At 65.3% G+C, this 18,558-nt stretch overlaps 1 protein-coding gene across 1 annotated transcript; it reads right to left on the bottom strand.

Annotated features, from left to right (window-relative positions):
- Window positions 1-221: 221 nt before the first annotated feature.
- WFS1 (wolframin ER transmembrane glycoprotein) lies at window positions 222-18,111 on the bottom strand. The gene is made up of 8 exons (XM_054581926.1): window positions 17,953-18,111; window positions 13,634-13,863; window positions 10,588-10,670; window positions 9,809-9,953; window positions 8,773-8,943; window positions 7,921-8,001; window positions 6,145-6,296; window positions 222-2,813 (listed from the first exon to the last, which is right to left on the bottom strand). The coding sequence occupies exons 2-8, from the start codon at window positions 13,860-13,862 to the stop codon at window positions 1,008-1,010; spliced, it is 2,667 nt and encodes an 888-aa protein (XP_054437901.1). The 5' UTR covers window position 13,863; window positions 17,953-18,111; the 3' UTR covers window positions 222-1,007.
- Between the last annotated feature and the right edge of the window lie 447 nt (window positions 18,112-18,558).

An 18,558-nucleotide genomic window follows, 5' to 3' on the forward strand; every position in this document is an offset into this window, starting at 1 on the left:
ACGTGGTCAGACCCGAGTGGTCGCTGTCGCGGCCAACGGTGCAGGGGGGCCTGGCCTGGAGGGGGTGCCCGGTCTGCTGGAGGCAGGCGGCCTGTCAGCCCGAGAATGTCAGCTCTGCTCTTTGGGGCGCAGGCTGCACTTGCCTTGCTTGAATTCAGTGCGAGTGTACGCACCTGCTGATTCTCAGGCACGTACGAGAAGGGGCTTCTTAGAAAAGAAGTGAAGGACCGCAGATTCCATCACAGGCTTTTATTTTGGCTGCTCTAGGACCCTGCCTTTGCTCCCCGTGACGGAACATGGTAAGCTCTTCCAAGGGCTGGAAGGGACACCCCCAGGTTCTATCTTCCAGTCCTGGTGGATTCATGCGAGACCCTCACAGACTCACCCACTCCCCACCAGAGAGGAGACGCGCGAGGCAAGCTGTGGGCCCAGGGCCCAGCGTGGACACGCTGTGCCCGCCTGGGGCAGCTGCTTCCCCAGCCTCTGGTCTGGAAGGAGCCAGGCAGCGCCTTGACCACATGACTGTTCAGGGCGCTCTGCAGAGAGCCCACGGGACCGGCAAACAGCTGTCCAGGCTTAGCAGCAACCAAATAAATAAGAAGTGTTTTGTTGTGTTTACACAGCAGCACATTCAAAAACCAAATCCAACACAGTAGTGAGGAAGGGGCCGGAGTGCTCGGAGGGGCGGGGGAGGGAGCAGCCAGTGCAGTGTTCTCAGGACAGGGATCCGGTCCCGTCTGGAACACCAGCTGCACTTGGGAAGGTCAGGACGGGGGTCAAGACCGTGCATGCAATTGCCAACGACACCAGGCATTCCAAGGGACAGAGCTACGGCCGCCAGCCATTCGCAGAGGCGACCCGACTGCACGTGCACACGCGAGCGCACACACGAGCGCACACACGCACACGGACTCAGCGTTAGCGCTGCGCTGCCTGACTGCGGCCGCCTGGGAGGGGTGCCCTGGTTGTGGCCGGCCCGACACCGCACCCCCGCCGGGGACGCGTCTTCACACGGCCGACAGGAAGGGGAAGAAGAAGAAGTCGAAGGCGAACTTCACGGCACTGTGCACAGTGCTGCGCCAGTCCTGCTCGACCTTCACATGCCGCTGGGCGGGCGACAGCTGGGCCATACAGTTGAGGCAGCTGATGGCCTTGAGCTCGAAGACGGGCCACTTGCTGCCCAGGCGGCCCTCCAGGACGGTGCTGAACTCGACGAGACTGCCCTGGCGCAGGCGGAGCAGCACGTCCTTGAACTCGCTGCTGGCCCGCAGCACGATGTCCTTGGTGACGTCGTCATCCTCCGGGCCGCGGGGGCCGTTGGCGCCGAAGGGCATGCCCACCGTGATCTCGAACTTGTAGCGGTCGAACCGCTTCATGTGGCAGGGGTGCTTGGCCAGCAGCTTGAGTCGGCAGAGCTCCTCCTGGGCCGTGGAGGCATTGCCGGGGCTGCAGGCTGGGTAGGCCTCGCCGTACAGGCAGCGCATCCAGTCGCCAATGAACAGCGGGAGCATGTTGATGGCCGACTCGGCGCTGTTGTCGATGTCCGTCACCCGCACGTACTTGAAGCGGCCCGTCCAGGTGACCCTGTGGCCCTCCAGGTGGCTGCACAGGATCTGGGTGCGTGCCATGTTGGTCTCCTTCCAGGCCCGTGGCCCGCACAGGGAGCCATACTGCGGCCAGGTCAGCGTGGAGTTGTACACCTTCATGCCCTCCGAGCGGTACACGTAGATCCAGCAGAACAGCACCACGGCCGAGATCCACACCAGGATGAGCTTGACGATGGAGCTGCGCGTCAGGGACTTGACCATCTCCACCACTGAGAAGTTGGCCTTGGTCCACCAGCGGAACAGCAGGGGGACGCTGCAGACCACCAGGGTGACCACGATCTTGGTGAGCTCCAGGGACACGAACCAGCGGGCAAACTGCACCAGGCCCATGAGCGCCAGGCCGGTCAGCAGGATAGGGAGAGCGAAGAGGAAGAGGAAGTAGCCGATGGATGCGCGGACCAGCCCCAGGCCAGTGGACTCGAGCAGGATGACCACGGAGAGCTCGCACCACATGAAGCAGACCAGGTAGGGGACCAGGTAGCAGTAGGTGCCCTTGAAGTTCCGCAGCTGGGCCATGCGGAAGAAGAGGAACAGCAAGTAGACGTAGAGCAGGCAGGGGATGCTGACGTTCAGCACAACGAAGTGGCCGACGGGCACGGTGAAGAAGGTCTGGCCCAGGAGCTTCAGACAGCGCCAGTCGAAGGGCAGGGAGGGCAGGAGGGAGAGCAGGCCAGCGGCCACCTCGGTGACCAGGGCCCTCCGGGTGTAGGGCTCGGCGGAGGTGCTCAGGCTCATGTAGCTGGTGACGGTGAAGAAGACACACACGACGGCCAGCTCCGAGCAGGGGACGCAGTCCTTGCTGGCGATGGGGAAGGAGAAGATGACAAAGACGACGGACAGCAGGAAGTAGACATAGGGCTCCAGGTGGTTCCAGCCGAAGTTGACCTCGGCCTGCTCCACGTCCAGGTTGGGCTCGAAGCGCAGCAGCAGGCCGGTGAGGGTGCGGAAGCTCTCCCAGGCCTTGCTGTCCTGGAACACCTTGAGGGTGCAGATCACCATGGAGAGGAAGGACAGGTAGAAGACGACCAGGGGCACCACGAAGGCGAAGAAGTCGATGGTCAGGTTGCTGATGATGAAGAAGAAGATGAGGGCGTTGATGTGGTGGGTGGGCACGATGGTGGAGAGCCAGTGCATGCCCGCCCGGGAGGCCATTTCGATCAGGTATTCTTTGATTTCCATGATGGCGTGCAGGGGGTACTTGACCACCTGCAGGGGAGGGGGAAGGAAGGCGGGTGTTGGGGCCAGGACCGGAGCCCCGCTCACTGTCACCCCAACCCCAGGCCCTCCCCTCGCCCTGCAGCGCCCCCATCCTGTGGTCCTGCCCGCCCCCCGCCCCCCAGCCCCTGGAGCCCCTCCCCCACTCTCCTCCCCCGGCCCCGCGTCTGATCCCCCTGCCAAGGGTCCAGACGCCCCCCAACTGCTGGTCTCCCGGCGAGACCTCGAGCTTCTGGGGGAATCCCCCTGGCGCCCGCCTCCCTCCCCAGTGGGCACCGCAGGACCACACCCTGGGCTGCCTGGCTTGTGTCTCCTCTCCCCCTGCAGTGAGGACGTCACCTCCCGCGTCCCAGCTCCCCATGCACTCAGGGGGACTGGAGCCGGTGCCCCACAAGCCACGCTGGGCTCCCCGCAGCCCTGGGAGTGGCAGCAGGAGCAGGGACTCCAGCAGTGACTGTGACAAGCAGGAGCGTGGCCTGCCTTTATCAACTGTGAGGGGGCCTGGAGAGACCTGTTCGCTAGTGTCAGGGGATCTTAAGAACCAGCCGCCTGCTACGCCCACCCCGCTACACACCCACCCACCCCAAACTGCTCTGAGCAGACACACAACGCCACGTGACCACACTCAAATGCAGCCCCTTCCCTGCCTTGGGGGCCCCCGCCCCACCCCGCACCCAGCGCACAGGGCAGAGGCAGCCCTCGGCCTTGACCGCAGCAAAGGATAAATGGGGGGATGTGGGGCAGGTGAGCTGGGGAGCAGCCCCGGGAAGGGTGTGCGCGGCGACTCTGCCGTCCAGGGCGGACCCCCACACCTGCCCGTTTTCTGTGCAGAATTCCCAGGCGCTGGTGGCCCAGCTGGTGGCCTTGCCAGCGCCTCGGGGAGACAGGAGAGAGGCTGGAGCGGGGAAGAGGGAAGGGGCTGAGGACAGTGCCCATCCTCACGCAGTGTGGCATGGAGGCGGGCAGGCGTCCGGGCGCGTCTGGAGGGGCGAGGGGAGCCTGGGGGAGCCCGCATTAGCAGGCGAGGCGGGCAGCGCCCCCTCCTCCCACGTCTTCCGGACCTCTGCCCGCCCCACTGGAGGACGGAGGAGGAGGGGTCCTGGGTGAGCGTAACTGACAACACCGGAATGTGGCTGTCATCTGCCCAAGAGCTGTGGCTCTCAAGCCAAGATGACCAGGACACCTGCAAGCACCCAGGCACGTGAGCGCTCCACGGATGGGGGGGCGGGTGCCCGAAGGAGACAGTGTAGATACACACACGTACGCTTGTGTCTGTGACAGCCGCCCACTCTCCGTTCTGCAACAAGAAACGAACAAACGAACGAAGGAACCAGCTGCCGCTGCCCCCGCTGTGCGAGCCAGAACCTTCCGCAGGGGCAGACGCTGCCCCCAGGGCTCCCACCCGGCTCTGCTCCTCGCGGCCCCACTGAACGGCGAAGCTGAAAACATTTTCCGCAGAGAGAGCCCAAGCAAAGGCAGGCTCGTCTTCGACCAGGAAAGAACGTTTTCCAAGTGAGGAGGGAGTCAGGCTCTATGGAAGGGCAGTAAGGAGCGCCCCAGCCAGGTCTGAGGCGGTCGGCCATCCCCCTGACGTGAGAAACCGAGACCACAGGGCGCTGCAACCTGGCAGCTGCGCAAAGAAGCCGCCTCGAACCCGCCAGGTCCAGGCGGGTCACGCTAGACTAGAGGCCGTCAGCCCCGGGCGAAAACGTTCACATGTTGCACTTCGCAATCATTTGATATAAAAACAGTTCAGAGTTTAAAATCTTAGTCCATCTAGTTCCAAGTGAGTTTCTTCTGTCACAAAAGAAACATTCTGTGGGAGTCGCGTCAGCTCCCAGAGGCGCCTGTCACCGTTTGCTTTGGGGGCGACGACCCCCCCGCCCACCAGCACACGGCCCTTTCTCTGCTCTCCGAGAGGCTATTAAAAGCTGGAACAGCTTTCAGTCTTAGGAGACACCTGCTATGATTCACTCTCTCTTTTGCAAAAGACTTTTAATGAGAAAACCTGTGAAGGCATCAAAACGCTCTGACAGTTTCATCGGAGCCTTGTTTATTCCTTGTCAGAACAAGTTTCTCTTTCCCGACAAGGACTCGCAGAGATTTTACTGCATGGAGCTCACAGTAGGGGGACGTCATCTACTGTCCGAAAACTGTGGGCCTGGCTGTGGGTCACCACCAACGTGGCCTCTCACCTGGGGCCCTCCTGGCACGTGGGGAGCGCCCACCTTCTGGAACGTAGCAAGAGAGACGGCGTCTCTCTGTGAACAGCCTGGCCCCCGCCCGCGGCTGCGCGGGCCTTCCACCCAAGTCATGGCCTCCGTGGTCCCGTTCCTCAGCCGTCCCTGTGCCACCTCTCAGAGCCGCCCCCTTGGCCATGCTACCTGTGCTTGGGGGACTCGCACTCAGCTCATTGGTGACGAGCGCGGCCGTCATGCCTGTCGCTCTGGGACGCCGTCTGCGTCTGCCTCCCGCCCGGAGGGCAGCCGGGCCTGGGTGCCCCAGCTGGGCTCCCAGCGGTGCCAAGGCTGAGCCGAGTCCAGCACTGGGGACGGCAGCCGACTTCCTGTCCCCTCCACTGCCACCTTCTGGGCTGAGCATTCGGTCGCCTGCCCTGGTCCCGACTTATCGAGCCCCTCAGCCGCACAGAGGGTCGTCACAGACGCCCCAGTCAGCTCCGATGCATAGAAACCGAGGGACTCTTGGGTGACAAACGCCGGGCTTTGTGACGATTCGGTTGCCACAGGCCCCCGTGCCAATGGACCTGCGTGGGTTGGGCAGCCAGACTTCCGGAAACCTGGTGTTCTCTGCAGAGTGAGACGTGGGCCCAAGGGGTTCAGCCCTGGGAACTGAACGGCGCAAACTTGCAAGAGGGCAGTTGGCCACTTTGTCGTCTGTAACTGAAGTCTCAGCCACACGGCCCAGAAAACGGACGCCAGCACCCCAGGGGCCTGACCCGCCATTCCCGGCTCTCGGCACGAGCCGTGTGCTCCTCGCTTGGGCCTGGCCGGCCGTCTGGCGGCAAGAGGCTGCTCCCTCCCCTCCCTGCAGGCTGGCCCACAGCCACCTCCTCGCCTCTCTCCACGCCACCCCCTCTCTCCTTGATCCCTCGCAGGTTCCCTGGGTCTCCTGGGCACCAGCACTCGGCACTGGGGGGCAGGTGTCCAAGGGGCCAACCCCCAGTCAGTATTGTAAATGAACAATGTTTCAAACGACAGTCTAAACCAAAGCCGGACTGTAGCACGTGGCCCCCCTGCTCCCGCCCCGCGCTCTCGGGAGGGAGGTACGAGCGGGCGCCCCCCGGAGGGTCCCGGCTGCCCACCTTCAGGCGCAGGGGCAGGTCCTCGGGGCTCTTGCCGGCCAGCTCCTCGTCGTCGTCCTCCTCGTCCTGCAGGCACAGGTTGGGGGGGATGATGCCCTTGGCATACTTCTTGGTGATCTCCACGAAGTCGTCCAGCGCTATGTGGCTCTTGGCTGGAGCAAGAGAGAGAGGTGTGGGGTCCGCTCACACGGTCGGCACACGGTCACCATGTGTGGATGCGCACGGCAAGGGACAGAGGCTGGGCCCAGTTGAGAGCACGCTGAGGACTCCTCTCTGTCCCGGACAGTGGGCGAGGGCCTAGCCAATGAGGATGGCGGAGGCAGACACGGCTGCCGGGTGCCAGCCCCCACGCCCATCTCCTCACCTTGGTGACAGGCCACCCCTCCCCAAAGCGTTCCTCCCTCTGACCCTTTACGCCCAGGGTCTGCGGCCTGAGCCCAGCTCAAGTACCAGCCCCTTGCACCTCTTGGCCACTGTCTCTCCCTCAGCTCTGGCTTCTCACAGCACTGGAGACAGCTGCCCCGCCGCCCAGACACCTGTGACCCCTCTGCGCCACACGCACCCGCCGGGGGCCCCTGTGCGCCAGGCGTGTTCCAGAGCACCGGGCAGTGCTTGGAAGGGGGACAAGCCCAGTGTGTGCCCGAGTCTGGGCCCTCGGTCTAGCGGAGGAGTCACGCCCCACGAGGCCGGATGCACACAGAGAGCTGCGGCCACGTGGAGCACCCTCTGGCCGGCAGGGGGCGCTGGGAGGGTGGTGTGTGAAGGACCCCGGCCCTCACAGCCGTGGAGAGGCCGACAGCATAGGCCGGTCCTGCCCCGTCCGTCGGGCACCGGGTGTTTGCTGAGCCTCCTCTGTGGCAGCCACGGAGGAAACACAGGGTCCGGGCTGCGGGAGCACCGTGGGGCGGGGCGGGGGTCGCTCACTGACACGGGCGGACGGGGGCCACTCTGAGACGTGGCCTCCTGGCTGGAGAGACAGGAAACCGTGCGGTGACACTCCGAAGGCGGGGACCGTGCAGCAGCAAGGACACTGGGAGGAACAGTGCTGCCCCATGCCACTGCCCCAAGACGGCAAGAGCAGCCCGTGTGTCCCCAGCTGCTCGTGCCTCCAGAGGGCCGCTCGCCCCGGTATCCAGTCTGCCGCCAGGGCTCCGACGCTTTCCAGGCCGACTTCCTACCCGTGCAGCGGGGAAGGAGGCTGTGTGTCCCCTCTGTGTCACACCCCCTCGCCCCAACGCCACAGGAACCCCAGAGGCTGGCAGGGCCCCTCAGCCCCCTGAGGTGGCCATCGCTCACCTGAGGTGAGAAGGGGAGGCCCTCCCACCCGCGCGGTGGGCACCGCACACAGCGGCCCCGAGCGTGTCTTCTCACTGGTGTCCCAGAGGCACCCCAGCTCCCTGAGTCCCCAGTCCTCCCTCCCCTCCCGGCACGCTCTGCCCTACACCCCACAGCCCAGGCCGTGTGCGGAGCCCCCACGGTCCCTGCCGGGGGCCCCTGGTTCCTTCCACCTGCCCGCGGCCGCCGTACCCTTGCTGACCCTCAGGCGCCCCAGCGTGCCCACGGCCCCGCCTTTCCGCCCCGCTTGTCTTCCTGCAAAGGCGAGGCTCCCAGCGGGCAGGGTCCAGGTCCCAGCGCCCAGAACTGGCACCCATGATGCCTCATATGCTAGGGGGCCCTAGCCTGGATGCCACAGGACAGAGGGGACGCGGGACACGGGGCCACAGGCTCGCCGCCACGGGAAGCCGCTTTGGGTAGGGGACTTGTGGTCGTACTCACATTCGCTGCTGACCAAGCGCTCCAGCACCCGCCTCTGCTTCTGCAGTGACTTGGGCACGGGGCCCGGCTGTGCCCCTCCGTCTGTTGGGGACAGAAGGGACTGAGGGTCGAGGTAGGCTGACTGTCCCCACGTGTTCTGCAGCCCTCCACACTCGGCTGGGGACTCCTGGGGGTCCCCGAGCTCTGGGGACCGTGGGGCCTGGGGCCTCCCAGGCCAGACCGCTGCCCGGGGCAGCCACCTCTCGGCTCCTCCTGCTGGGCTGACAGTGCTCCCACGGGGCTCAGCCCGTCCTCTTTGGGGAGGCCGCCGTGGCACTGGACACGCCAGAGGGGAGACCTCCGGTTGGCGCCCGCCGTCCCCAGACGCTCCTGCTGGCTTGCCCCATGCTGTGACTGAGCTCCCCCGCGACACGGGCCAGGCCATCCCTGTGAGTCCCCAGCCAGGGCGCCGCAGGGGCGCCACCGAGCCTGCTCGCTGAGTGCAGCCAGGACAGCGCCAGCCTCGCCCGCTGGCCACACCCCAGCTGGGTGAAGGCTCACCGGGCAAGTCCTGGGTGGGGGCCGCTCAGGCAGAAGCCCCGCGGGGACGTGGGGGGGCTGGGCTGTGTCGCCGCAGGGCTTTCTGGGGCTCCATGGGGTGGCTGCTACTGTCACATCAGGCATGCCTTTCTGGGGTACCACCGAGCCCCAGGAAGGGGTTCCCAAGAACAGGAGGGTATCCCCCAAAAGACCCTCCCCAGGCCTTACAGGAGACACATGACGTCCCCACAGGACAGCCCCTCGTCGGGTGCCCATGGGGAAGGCCCCCCGAGTCCCAGCAGAGGCCACAGCACCCCGGGTGGGGGCACGCACCGTGCTCGTTGACCTGGTCCACGTTCTCCAGCAGCTCGGACACGGCCACCTGCTGCTTCCTCTTGGGGTTGAGCTTCCAGTACATGACCAGGGCCGCTTTGCGCACGGCCCGCTCCAGGTCGGTCTCGGAGGACAGCCGCCTCACCTCCGGCTCGTTCTCGGAAGTGATGCCTGAGGGACGGGGGCGTCAGGGCCTCGTCTGGGCGCCGGGAACCCTCGGCGACGCCCGGGCCCTGGCCAGCTCGGCTGGAGGGCGCCTGGGAAGGGACCTGTGCGGGAGGCTTTCCAGGCCCCTTTGGTCAGCAGGGCAGAAGAGGACATCTGACCGAAAAGGGCACGGGGCCTACGTCCCTGCCGGCGCCCATGCTCCGGTCAGAGGCTTGGCCTGACCCTCCACCCCACCGAGCGACCGTGGGTGGGCGCTGCCTGAGGCCGGCCCACCCTCCTGTGTAGCCTGTGTGACAAAGGTGGCTCCCAAGCATGACGCCAGAAGACCAAAGGGAGGCCGAGCGAACTGCGGAGAGCTCCTCTCCGGCTTCAGGGTGGCGGGTGGTTTGTATCTGTTTCCTATATAGTCCATTTTCTATGAGAACCATAAAATACTTCCATAACCTGAACAGAAGGCCATTAAAAAGACCGTTTATGACACACGTGCTTCCATCTTTCTCTGGGGTTTGAACTCCCAGGGAGCCCGCTCCTCCGTAAACACCAGGGCCCGGCGGTCTCCCCTGCAGGGCAACGTGTCAGCGGCCCCTCCTGGCAGCGGTGAGGCCGGCCTGCGTGGGCTGGGGGGGCCACTCCCCAGTCCGGACGGATACCCGGGGGCAGCGCTTGGAGAAGCCCATGTGAGCAGACGAGGGAACGGACTTCCTGTCAAATGCCTCGTGAGTTCTGTGAAAGCTACTACCCCACGGAAATCAGACTCTTGCTCAACAGCGTGGGCCCCGCTGGGTTTTTCCATTGTTGCTACCTTAGCCGTGACTAAGCAGGCAGGGCCACATCATGCGGTGGCCGCTCCGAGGCTCAGCGCACCCACCTTTTCGGTCCGCCAGGCACCGGCGGAGCAGCTTGACGGCCTCGCGGCGGCCCTGCTTGGCGGCCAGGGTCAGCCAGCCCACGGCCGTGCAGTTGTTGAGCTCCTCGTCCGCGTCCCCGGCCAGCTGCAGGTAGTGCTTCCCCACCTGCCAGGGAGGCGCCGCTCAGGCCGCGCTCTGCGGCCGCCCCGACGCCGAGCGGGTCCCTGCCCCTTGTCTTGGCGCCTGGCCTGATCCCCGCAGCCAGGCGACCTTGGCTTCCCGGGCCCTCCCCCTCCCCGTGCGCTGGGACAGAGGGGACACCGTGGACACAGTGCAGTGCTGGGCCTCTCCCTCCCTCGGGCCGCTGGGGTGCTCCCAGGGTTCCTTAATTGTATAACGTGCTGCCGCAACACATTCTGGGACCGCGAGCCTCCTCTGGTCCCCAGGCCAGGAAGAAAGGGGGCGGGCACGGGGTCCCATTGGTACCCGCACTAGGCTGGGCCCGTCGGACCCTCAGGGCGCGCGCTCCTCCCAGAATGAGGCGTGGGACCCCCTGCCCAGGTGCAATGAGAGTGGGGGCGGGGCATCCGGGGAGGGGGTGACACCCAAGGCCAGGTGAGCGCAGGCCAGGTGAGCTCCCCGAGGGCGGCGCACCAGGGGGGCCAGCCACACGGCAGGTGCCGTCACGCTGCCACTGCGGCCTGTCCACGCGGCGCCGGCCTCCATGGGCCGCAGGGCGCTCGCCCAGCCCGCTGCCGGGGGCTGTGGCTCGGGCCCCACCAGACACCGTGGGCCTCACCTCCGTCTGCGCCTTGGGGTCCCCGGCCTTGGCTTTCTCCAGGATTTCTTCAAAGGGGATTTCCGCGTCTCCCTTCGCGGGCCCTTTAACACAGAAGGAACAGTCAGAACGTCGCAGAGCTGGTCCTTGTGGCTGCTCCGAGGACTGCGGAGGACAGCAGGCAGGGGCTTCAGACCTGCAGTGGCTTCTCACGCGAAGCCTCAGGTCAGGAGTGTGAGGGGGAGGCAGAGAGGGTCGGTCCCCTGTGGAGCGCACCACCCGCCCGCCGGCCCACCAACATGGAGCAAGGACCGCGGACTCCGGGGGGGTGGGGGCCGTTGTCAGCAGCGGCCTGTCTCGGCTCTGTCTCTCCGGCAGGGCTTGTGGGAGGGAAACGAGGGGCACAGACGGGAGTCCCAGCATCGCCCCCCGGCGCGCGGCACCGGAGCGGCCGAGCACAGCCTGCCGGAACCGCAGCTCTAGAAAGCCTCGGACCTAAATGGCAAACCTGCGACCGATGCCCAGCCCCCCACAAATAAACCAAATTTGTGTTTTCCAAGATCGTAGTCTATACACGCGTGATTTCTGGAAGCTGTAATCACTGCACGTGCGTTTTGAGATAAGTATGTTTGTAACAGTGAATTACAACCCATTTCCCACACCTGGCTCTGGTGACACCAACCATTTCCATGGCTCCGGAAGCCCCACTGAGGGGACACCGTCCGGGGCTGGGCCTTGCCCTCCGCCGGCCGGTGGGGTGTTCCCAGCCCTCCTTAATTTTATAACGTGGTGCCTCACACCATTCTGGGTGCACATTTTTCCTCTGGGGGGGGGGGTTTATTCTCCTGGCATAGATCCTTCCATTGAATTTCTAGGTCCGAGGGTCCAAACGTTACATGGCTCCCTCATGTTACACTTGAACTTCCTCAGTTAGCTCAATTCACAAACGCATCTCGTTGGCGACACCAATTTCACTGCAACCTCACCTTTTTCCCCTGGAAAACAATCATTTTTACCCACCCCTTCCATGAGCTGCACAGCCCGTGTTCCGGGCCACGCCCGACGCCATGCCTGCCTCCGGCCGTTGCCCCCCCACCCCGTGGGCGGCAGGACACCTCGCAGTGACACGTGGATGTGGCTGCAGCCTTGCTGACCCCATAGCAGGTGCTTATGAGACATTAAGGAACTTTCCTCCCTAGATGTTTCTGGAAACAGGAGGCAGAACAAAAGGAAACGAGAGCAGTCCCCATGGCACCACCGCTGCCCAGCCTGCCTTGTCCTCTGCTCAGCCAGGCCCCCCCAGGCTCGGGGCCGGCTCCGCGGCGGCGATGCCTCCGGCCCTCTGTTTGGGGCACTGAGTCTACGGGACACGGGGCTCCAGGAGGAGGCAGCAGGGGCAGTGGCCTCAGGGGACACAGCCTTCGAGGCTCGAAGGCAGAGGCCACGTCCACTTGGGAGGAGGCAGGCGGCCCTTGGACAGCGCTGGGGGGAACGCTTCCCAGCAGGCTGCACCCTCACCCAAGGGCTCCCTGTCTGTGGCTCTGCGGCTGCCAAGGCGAGCGCTTGCTTGTCACCAACAGCCAGAGGCCTTGGGGACCCGGCAGTCCTGCAGGCTGCCGATCCAGCTGCGGTGACCCACTGAGGGTGGCGGACAGGGTGCCCCCGGCACCACGGGCCCCGCACAGTGCTCGCCCCCGGGATGACGTCACTCGTGCACTCCAGCCTCTCCTGCCCAGGGCCCTGGGGGGCAGGCCTGAGCCTCCACCCTCGGCCGCCCGAGCCTGGCCGGGGGCGACCCGGGCTGCCGATGCGTCCGGGCTCTATCCAGCCACCTCTGCTCTGCCCGCGCACAGCGCCTGGCTCTGCCTCTGTGACGCAGGGCTCCCTGGAGATGACCCAGGCACTGGGCACACGCTGGTGCTCCACCTGCGGTCACGGCTGTCACCGGCAGCCCGTCACAGCGGGCGAGCACGGACTTAGTGTGGGTTCAAACCCTGACTTCACCCGCACCAGCGGGGGCCTGGGGTCATCACTGGACCTCTTCCCCGGGTTCTCCCATCCGGAAAACGTCAGAGAAGGGGAGTGACGTTGGCAACGACTGACGTGGCGCCCGGCACGTGGCCTGCCGTTAACATTCGCTCTTGTTGTAACCTGTCGGTACATGACTGATGCTCCCTACACCTGCGCGAGACGGACAAGTGAGTTAGTTCGTGAGAACTGACCCGACAAGCTGCTCCCAGGCAGCTGTTCTCTGACCTGCGCAGGGCCTGCTGCGTCCCCATCAGTGGCCAGTGACAACACAGAGTGGCCGGGAAGGTGACAGCACAGCCCAGGGAGCCTGAGGCTGCCACCCTGCCCGCCCCTCCCCTCCTCTCAGGGGCAGAACCAAACAGAAACTACATCTGCTTCCTGACTCTTCTTATCTGAAGCTTACAGTCCAGACTCTGTCCGCCCAGGGCTGCTGTGCATTAGCCAGACTGAAACCAAGCCTGGCCCTGGTCCCTGGCCGTGGCCGGGCTGAGATTCCAGGCGTAGCCCTGGCCTGCCCAGACCTCGGAGATAAAAGCAGAGAATGTGGGGACTGTTGCTGGAGACTGGAGATCAGAGGCCTCAGCAGCCCAGCCTGGGGATGGGGGGGGCGGCTGGGGGGCCCGCAGGCCAAGCAGAGCTGCCTGCCCACGTGGCCCGAGGAGCGGCAACGGCGGAGAGGGGACAACACGGCTTCCCAGAGCGCTGCGTGGGCCCAGAGCCGGGGGAGGGGAGGCCTTTCTCCCGCCTCCCCGTCCCGGTACCTGGTGCGGAACCACCCACTAGCCAGAGGGCAGAGCTGGAGCTATTCGATTATAAATAAAATAAAACGTGAGGTCTGCTGTGACCCAAGCCGGAGAACGCAAGAGCAAGGCCTGCTGCGCTGGTGGGGGCTGAGAGGGCCCGGTGGAGGGCTGGGCCCTGAGCCACAGGCGAAGCCTCCAGGAGGAACCCCGAGGGGCACCAGGACCACGTGTGAGGACACGGTGCTCACCACGTCCAGGGGACAGCCCCGCTCCCCAGGCCCCGTCCCCCTTACCTGTTCTGTCCACTCTTTCTCGGCTCCTGGCACGAAGGGCCTGGGGCACCGTGGGCGCTGCTCCATCTCCCACATCTGCTCCAGGTCTGAGCTGGGGCCCAGGAGCTTGGGGCTCCCCATTCTTCTCCTGTCTCACCGAGGAAGTGCCATTGAGCCGCGGGCGGGCCTGGGGCAGCAGGGGTGGTGGAGGCTGTGCGCCGAGGGGGCTCGGAGGGGCGCTGGAGTCCATCCTGCCGGCGAGAAAAGCGGCCGGTCAGACGCACCAGGACTGACCGAGCTCAGCTGGCTCTGGCCTCTGGCTCCTGGTAGAAAGAGGGGCAGCCCCGCATGCTCTGTGTGACCACATCCTGCCTCACAACAGCCCTATAAGGCCACCCTCATTATACAGACGAGGACATTGCGGGGACAACACATTCAAGGCCATCTGGCTCAACAGGTCCCAGGAGCCAGGTGCCCAGGCCCCCACAACTGAGGCCTCAAGTCCCCGCCTTAAGCGACACCAGCCACATGGCCTGGGTGACAAGCTGAAGCAAGGAGGCAACAAGACATCCCACACGGAGCACCAGGCAGTGCCTGGCTGTGTTGGGTTGAATGGTGGCCTCCATATGACGTGTCCACCCAGCGTTTGTGAAGATGAGCCGACTGGGAATCAGGGTCTCTGAAGATATGAGTAAAGATCTTCCTGGTTCGGGCGAGCCCTAATCCAGTGACTGGGGCCCTTACAAGGACAGGAGGGAAACGCAGGGACGCAGAGAGGGGACCGCACGAAGAGAAGGCAGAGGCGGAGACTGCAGCCAGGCAACCGCGGCCCACGGAACCCAGAGCCACCGGCGGCCACCAGAAGCTGGAGAGAGGCCAGGGAGGCGCCGCCCTCGGAGCCCCCAGCAGGAGCAGAGGGCAGGGGGGCGGGGGGGGGTGGCCAGAGAGGGCAGGACCAGGATTTAGTCCGATCTGCTCCGCTCCAGGCCGACCGCAGGACAAAAATCTCAGAACGTGAATGTCACCCAAGAGGCACACACACTGAAAAACAGCGACATAAGTTGTGTGCAGGGTCTGAGAACCGACGCCTAGAACAGACAAGCGCACGCAGGTTCTAGGGCTATCTCGTGACGAGGGGAAGGGCTCATCGTCCACAAAAGGGGCCACACACACCACCGACAGGCTGGGGCGGCCACAGGCCACAGGCCTGCCAGCGGAACCGGCAGCCCTGGCTGGGCTCCGAGGGACTTCACCCCATGAAATTGCGGGACCGCGTGCGCACTGTGAGGGGGTCCTGGGAGGCTCTTCCTCAGGCTCCCGAAGGCCCCACTGCGCCCCTCTCCCATGACGTGGCGTTCCTCCGCATCCGCCTGCTGCCTGCCCCCCCGCCTGTGCCCTGGCAGGGCCCCCCCCCGCCGGTGCCCATCCTGGCTGTACTTCCCCGGCCGACGGGGGAGGACGGTGATGAACGTTCCGGCCCCTCCGTATGGGGTGCCGCACTATACAGCCGTTACAGGACCTCACACACGGACGTTTACAGACGAGGGAAACGTGTATGTAACGCTGTCTAGCAGGATTTAGAGCAACATGAGATATGAGCCTTAGTCTACTTAGGATGAAAACAAAGTTTATCTGCAGAAAAAGATGGAAGAAAATGCCTCCAAAAAGGTAAATACTGACTATCTCTGGGTGGAGGAATTACAAGTGTTTTTTATTTTATCCTTTTTCTAAACATACATCCTTAATTTTGGATAATGAATGGGGAAGCTTTTTGGAATTATAACCAACTGCTATTTTAAACCCCACCTGTGACCGAGCCCTCACTGGGGTGGCCTACGGGTTCCAGGCCTGGGCTGCCTGCTCCGGCCCAGCTGCTGGCACGGGGCAGCTCCTCAGGGCAAGGGCACGGGGCAGCTCCTCAGGACAAGGGCACGGGGCAGCTCCTCAGGACAAGGACACGGGCCCTGGGAGGCTCCCAGGCCCCTATTTTTGCCCCAGAGCACTAAGGGCCAGCCAAGGAACGTTACGGCTCTCCCCAAATGCCAGGCTCCCAGGAACACGGGGAGTCGCGTGGGCAATGCGCAGGGCAGTGGTCACGCAACGCCGCAGCGTCTGTCTGCCCAGCGGCTGAGCCCCCGCCGGACACTGGGCGCCTGGCCTGAGCCCCACCCGACCCTGTGCCGGGCACTTCTCGGGCCTCCGTGCCCGGAGAAAGCCCCAGTGGGGCCGGCCCTTGAGAACTCAGTCTGCGTGGGGAGGGCGGTACCTGAGCAGACACTCCAGCGTCGGGGTGCAGGGCTGCAGGCGGGGGGCAGGCGGAGAGTGGCTGTGTAAATGGGGCAGGGCAGGGGTTCTGGAAGGGGGGCCTGGGCTGAGCCTTCAGGACCGGCAGGCCTGAGCCAGGCAGGGGTGGAGGGAGGGAGGGGGGCGTCGGGCCTTCCAGCGGGGGCTGCCCCAGAGGAAAGGCAGCAGATGGCGTGGGAGCCGGCGCTGTGGCTGGGAAGGTGCAGGGGGCTGGGAAGGGGCCTCTGGGGCGGGGACACAGGTATGAGTGGGAGGCAGGGGCCTGGCCGGAGCGCCCGAATGAGCCCCAGGCCTAGGGCCAGAAGGAAATGCAGGACGGTGCCGAGCAGGGAAGTGGCCGTTCAAGAACCGTCAGGGCTGTGTGGGGGCCTGGTGGGGGTCCGGGAAAGGGGTCCAGCGGCCGCCCAGGGAAAGGCGAGGGGGCCTGGCCCAGCGCAGGCCTCTGGGCCCGGCTTTGGAGCCGGGAGGGACAGCCGCATGGGAGGGGTGCAGAAGCAGACGGGGGCTGGGTCTGTGGCTGAGGACCCCGGGGGCGGTGCCGCTCTCCGAGGGGGGACGTGGCGGCAGAGGAGGGGGAGCAGCATGAAGCCTGACACCCCCTCTGTGTTGATCCTTCTCATCGCCGCTGCCACCACGGACCAGCCTTGGCCTCTGTTCTGCAGCACAGGCATTGGGCGGGGGGCAGGACCGGGCTGGGCTCGCCTCTGGGACCAGACCCCAAGGCCTGCCTGGCTCTGGCAGGGGAGGGCAGAGGAGCGCACGTGGGGAGCCCGTCCACATGGCTTCCATCCTGGGAAGGGAGGCGAGAGGTGGTCCCCTAGCCACCTTTCCCGCATCCAGTCAAAGGCCCACCTGCTGGGGAAGGGGGGGGTCAAAAAAAGTCCATCGAAACCCCTGCTCAGATGCCCAGGGGCCCCCATGAGGATCGCAGGGGGGCACGAGGGCCAGCGGGGCTGCCGGGCTCCCCGGACAGCTCGCTCACCAGGGATGCCGTGCGGTCAGGCAGCCAGGGCACCCCGGGCCTCTGCCAGCCGCCGGCCCCGGCAGGAGGGAGAGCCCTTCACAGGGGCCTGAGCCGAGGGGAGGAGAGGCGCGGCTGAGCGTGGCTGGGCAGGCCGCTTAACCCCAGGCTGCGGCCGCCTCTTCATGAGAAAGGGAGCTCAGATTCCTACTCCTAAGGTGACCCAGAGGGTTAAATACTGTTCATTCCTTAACATTTCTTATCATCAGCAACCAAAAATGCTGTGAGAACATGGCTCCATCAAGCCCAAAAGCGCCGGGCCAGATTTCCCAGAAAGCTTCCATCTTTCAGAGCTGAAATTAACGTTCCCGAGGGACAGGTTCACCTCGGCCAGAGCGTTGGGGCTGCCATCCCCCGCCCCCTTCCCCAAGAGGAGCCCCAGGGGAAAGGGAACCCATACAGATTCTAAGTGAGTTGCTAGCGCTTTAGCCTGACCCAGAGGCTGTTACTCAGGCGGGCCGGTCCCCACTGGCTGGCCGAACCCTCACTACCTCCCTGAGTCCCCACGTGGGGGCCCCGGCGCCTTGTAGCGGCCTGGCAGGCCCTGAGAACGGCCCTGAATCTCGCCGACGGCAGCGGGGGAAGGGCCATGACGGAGCAACTCGGGCCGATGCTGTGGGGTCGGGGCGCCCCTTGCCACCCGCCGGGACCCCGCGCTACAGGCCGCCTGTCTTTCGGGCCTGTTTTCGCCCCGCAAGGGAGTTTCGCGGCGATGATCGCGAGCGTGAAGCGTTTGGAGTGCGCGGTGCCCCATGATTCCGGGGGCGCTGGGGCTCAGGGGGCTCTCACCCTGTAGAAAGACCTCACCCGGGCAGGGGTCGCGATGGCATCGCGGAGCAGGCGGGACCTCGGCCCTTCAATATCTGGGGAACTTGCAGGAGGGTCTGGGACGCTGGGACCAGCCGCCCGTCTGCTCTTACGGGGAAACTGAGGCTCTGAATCGGCGGCGCTTGCCGGCGATCCTAAGTCTCTTTCCAGCCCCCCGCGCAACCGTCCCATGCCCCAAAGTACTCACTAGCCCGCAAGTGGGCCGCACGCGGGGCCGCGACGCCCTTGGCCCTCTGGGCTCGGTGCAAAGTTGCTCGGGAGGAGCTGGACTCGCTGGGGCCGAAGGGAAGCAGCCGGGACAGGCGGGCGGCGCCAGCTGCAGCGGGAGACTGCGAGTGCGGCCCTCGGCACTGAGGGGGCGGGGCCAAGGGCGGGACCCCAGGCCTCGCTCCACTCCTGACAGGGCCCGGAGGACGCAGCGCTGCCTCGGCCCACTGAGCGGTCGGTGCTCCTGCCAATAACCGCACATCTCCGCCAATCACGGCGCGCCTCGCCTGGCTGCGGCCGGCTGGACTGCGGCGCAACCACGCCGAAGGCCCCCGCGGGGGCGGATCCAACCGCTAAAGTTTCGGAGCGGACTCGGGCCTCGGCCCGCCCCTCCCTGGCCACGCCTGCAGGGAGGCGTGTCTCTTGGCGAGACCTCCGTCCTCTGTGACAGGTGGGAGGACCCTTGGGCAAAACCTGTGCCAGTTTTCACCCACGCCTCGGGTCCCCAACTTCAGATTCATTATACTTGCTATTGCACTACTAACTAACAGGTTGAGCGCCTCCTATGCGCCAGGATGCCTTCCTT

The sequence above is a fragment of the Pteronotus mesoamericanus genome, unplaced genomic scaffold, assembly GCF_021234165.1.
Source record: "Pteronotus mesoamericanus isolate MK-2021 breed Mesoamerican mustached bat unplaced genomic scaffold, CSHL_Meso_final contig_68, whole genome shotgun sequence".
Classification (NCBI taxonomy): Eukaryota; Metazoa; Chordata; class Mammalia; order Chiroptera; family Mormoopidae; genus Pteronotus; species Pteronotus mesoamericanus.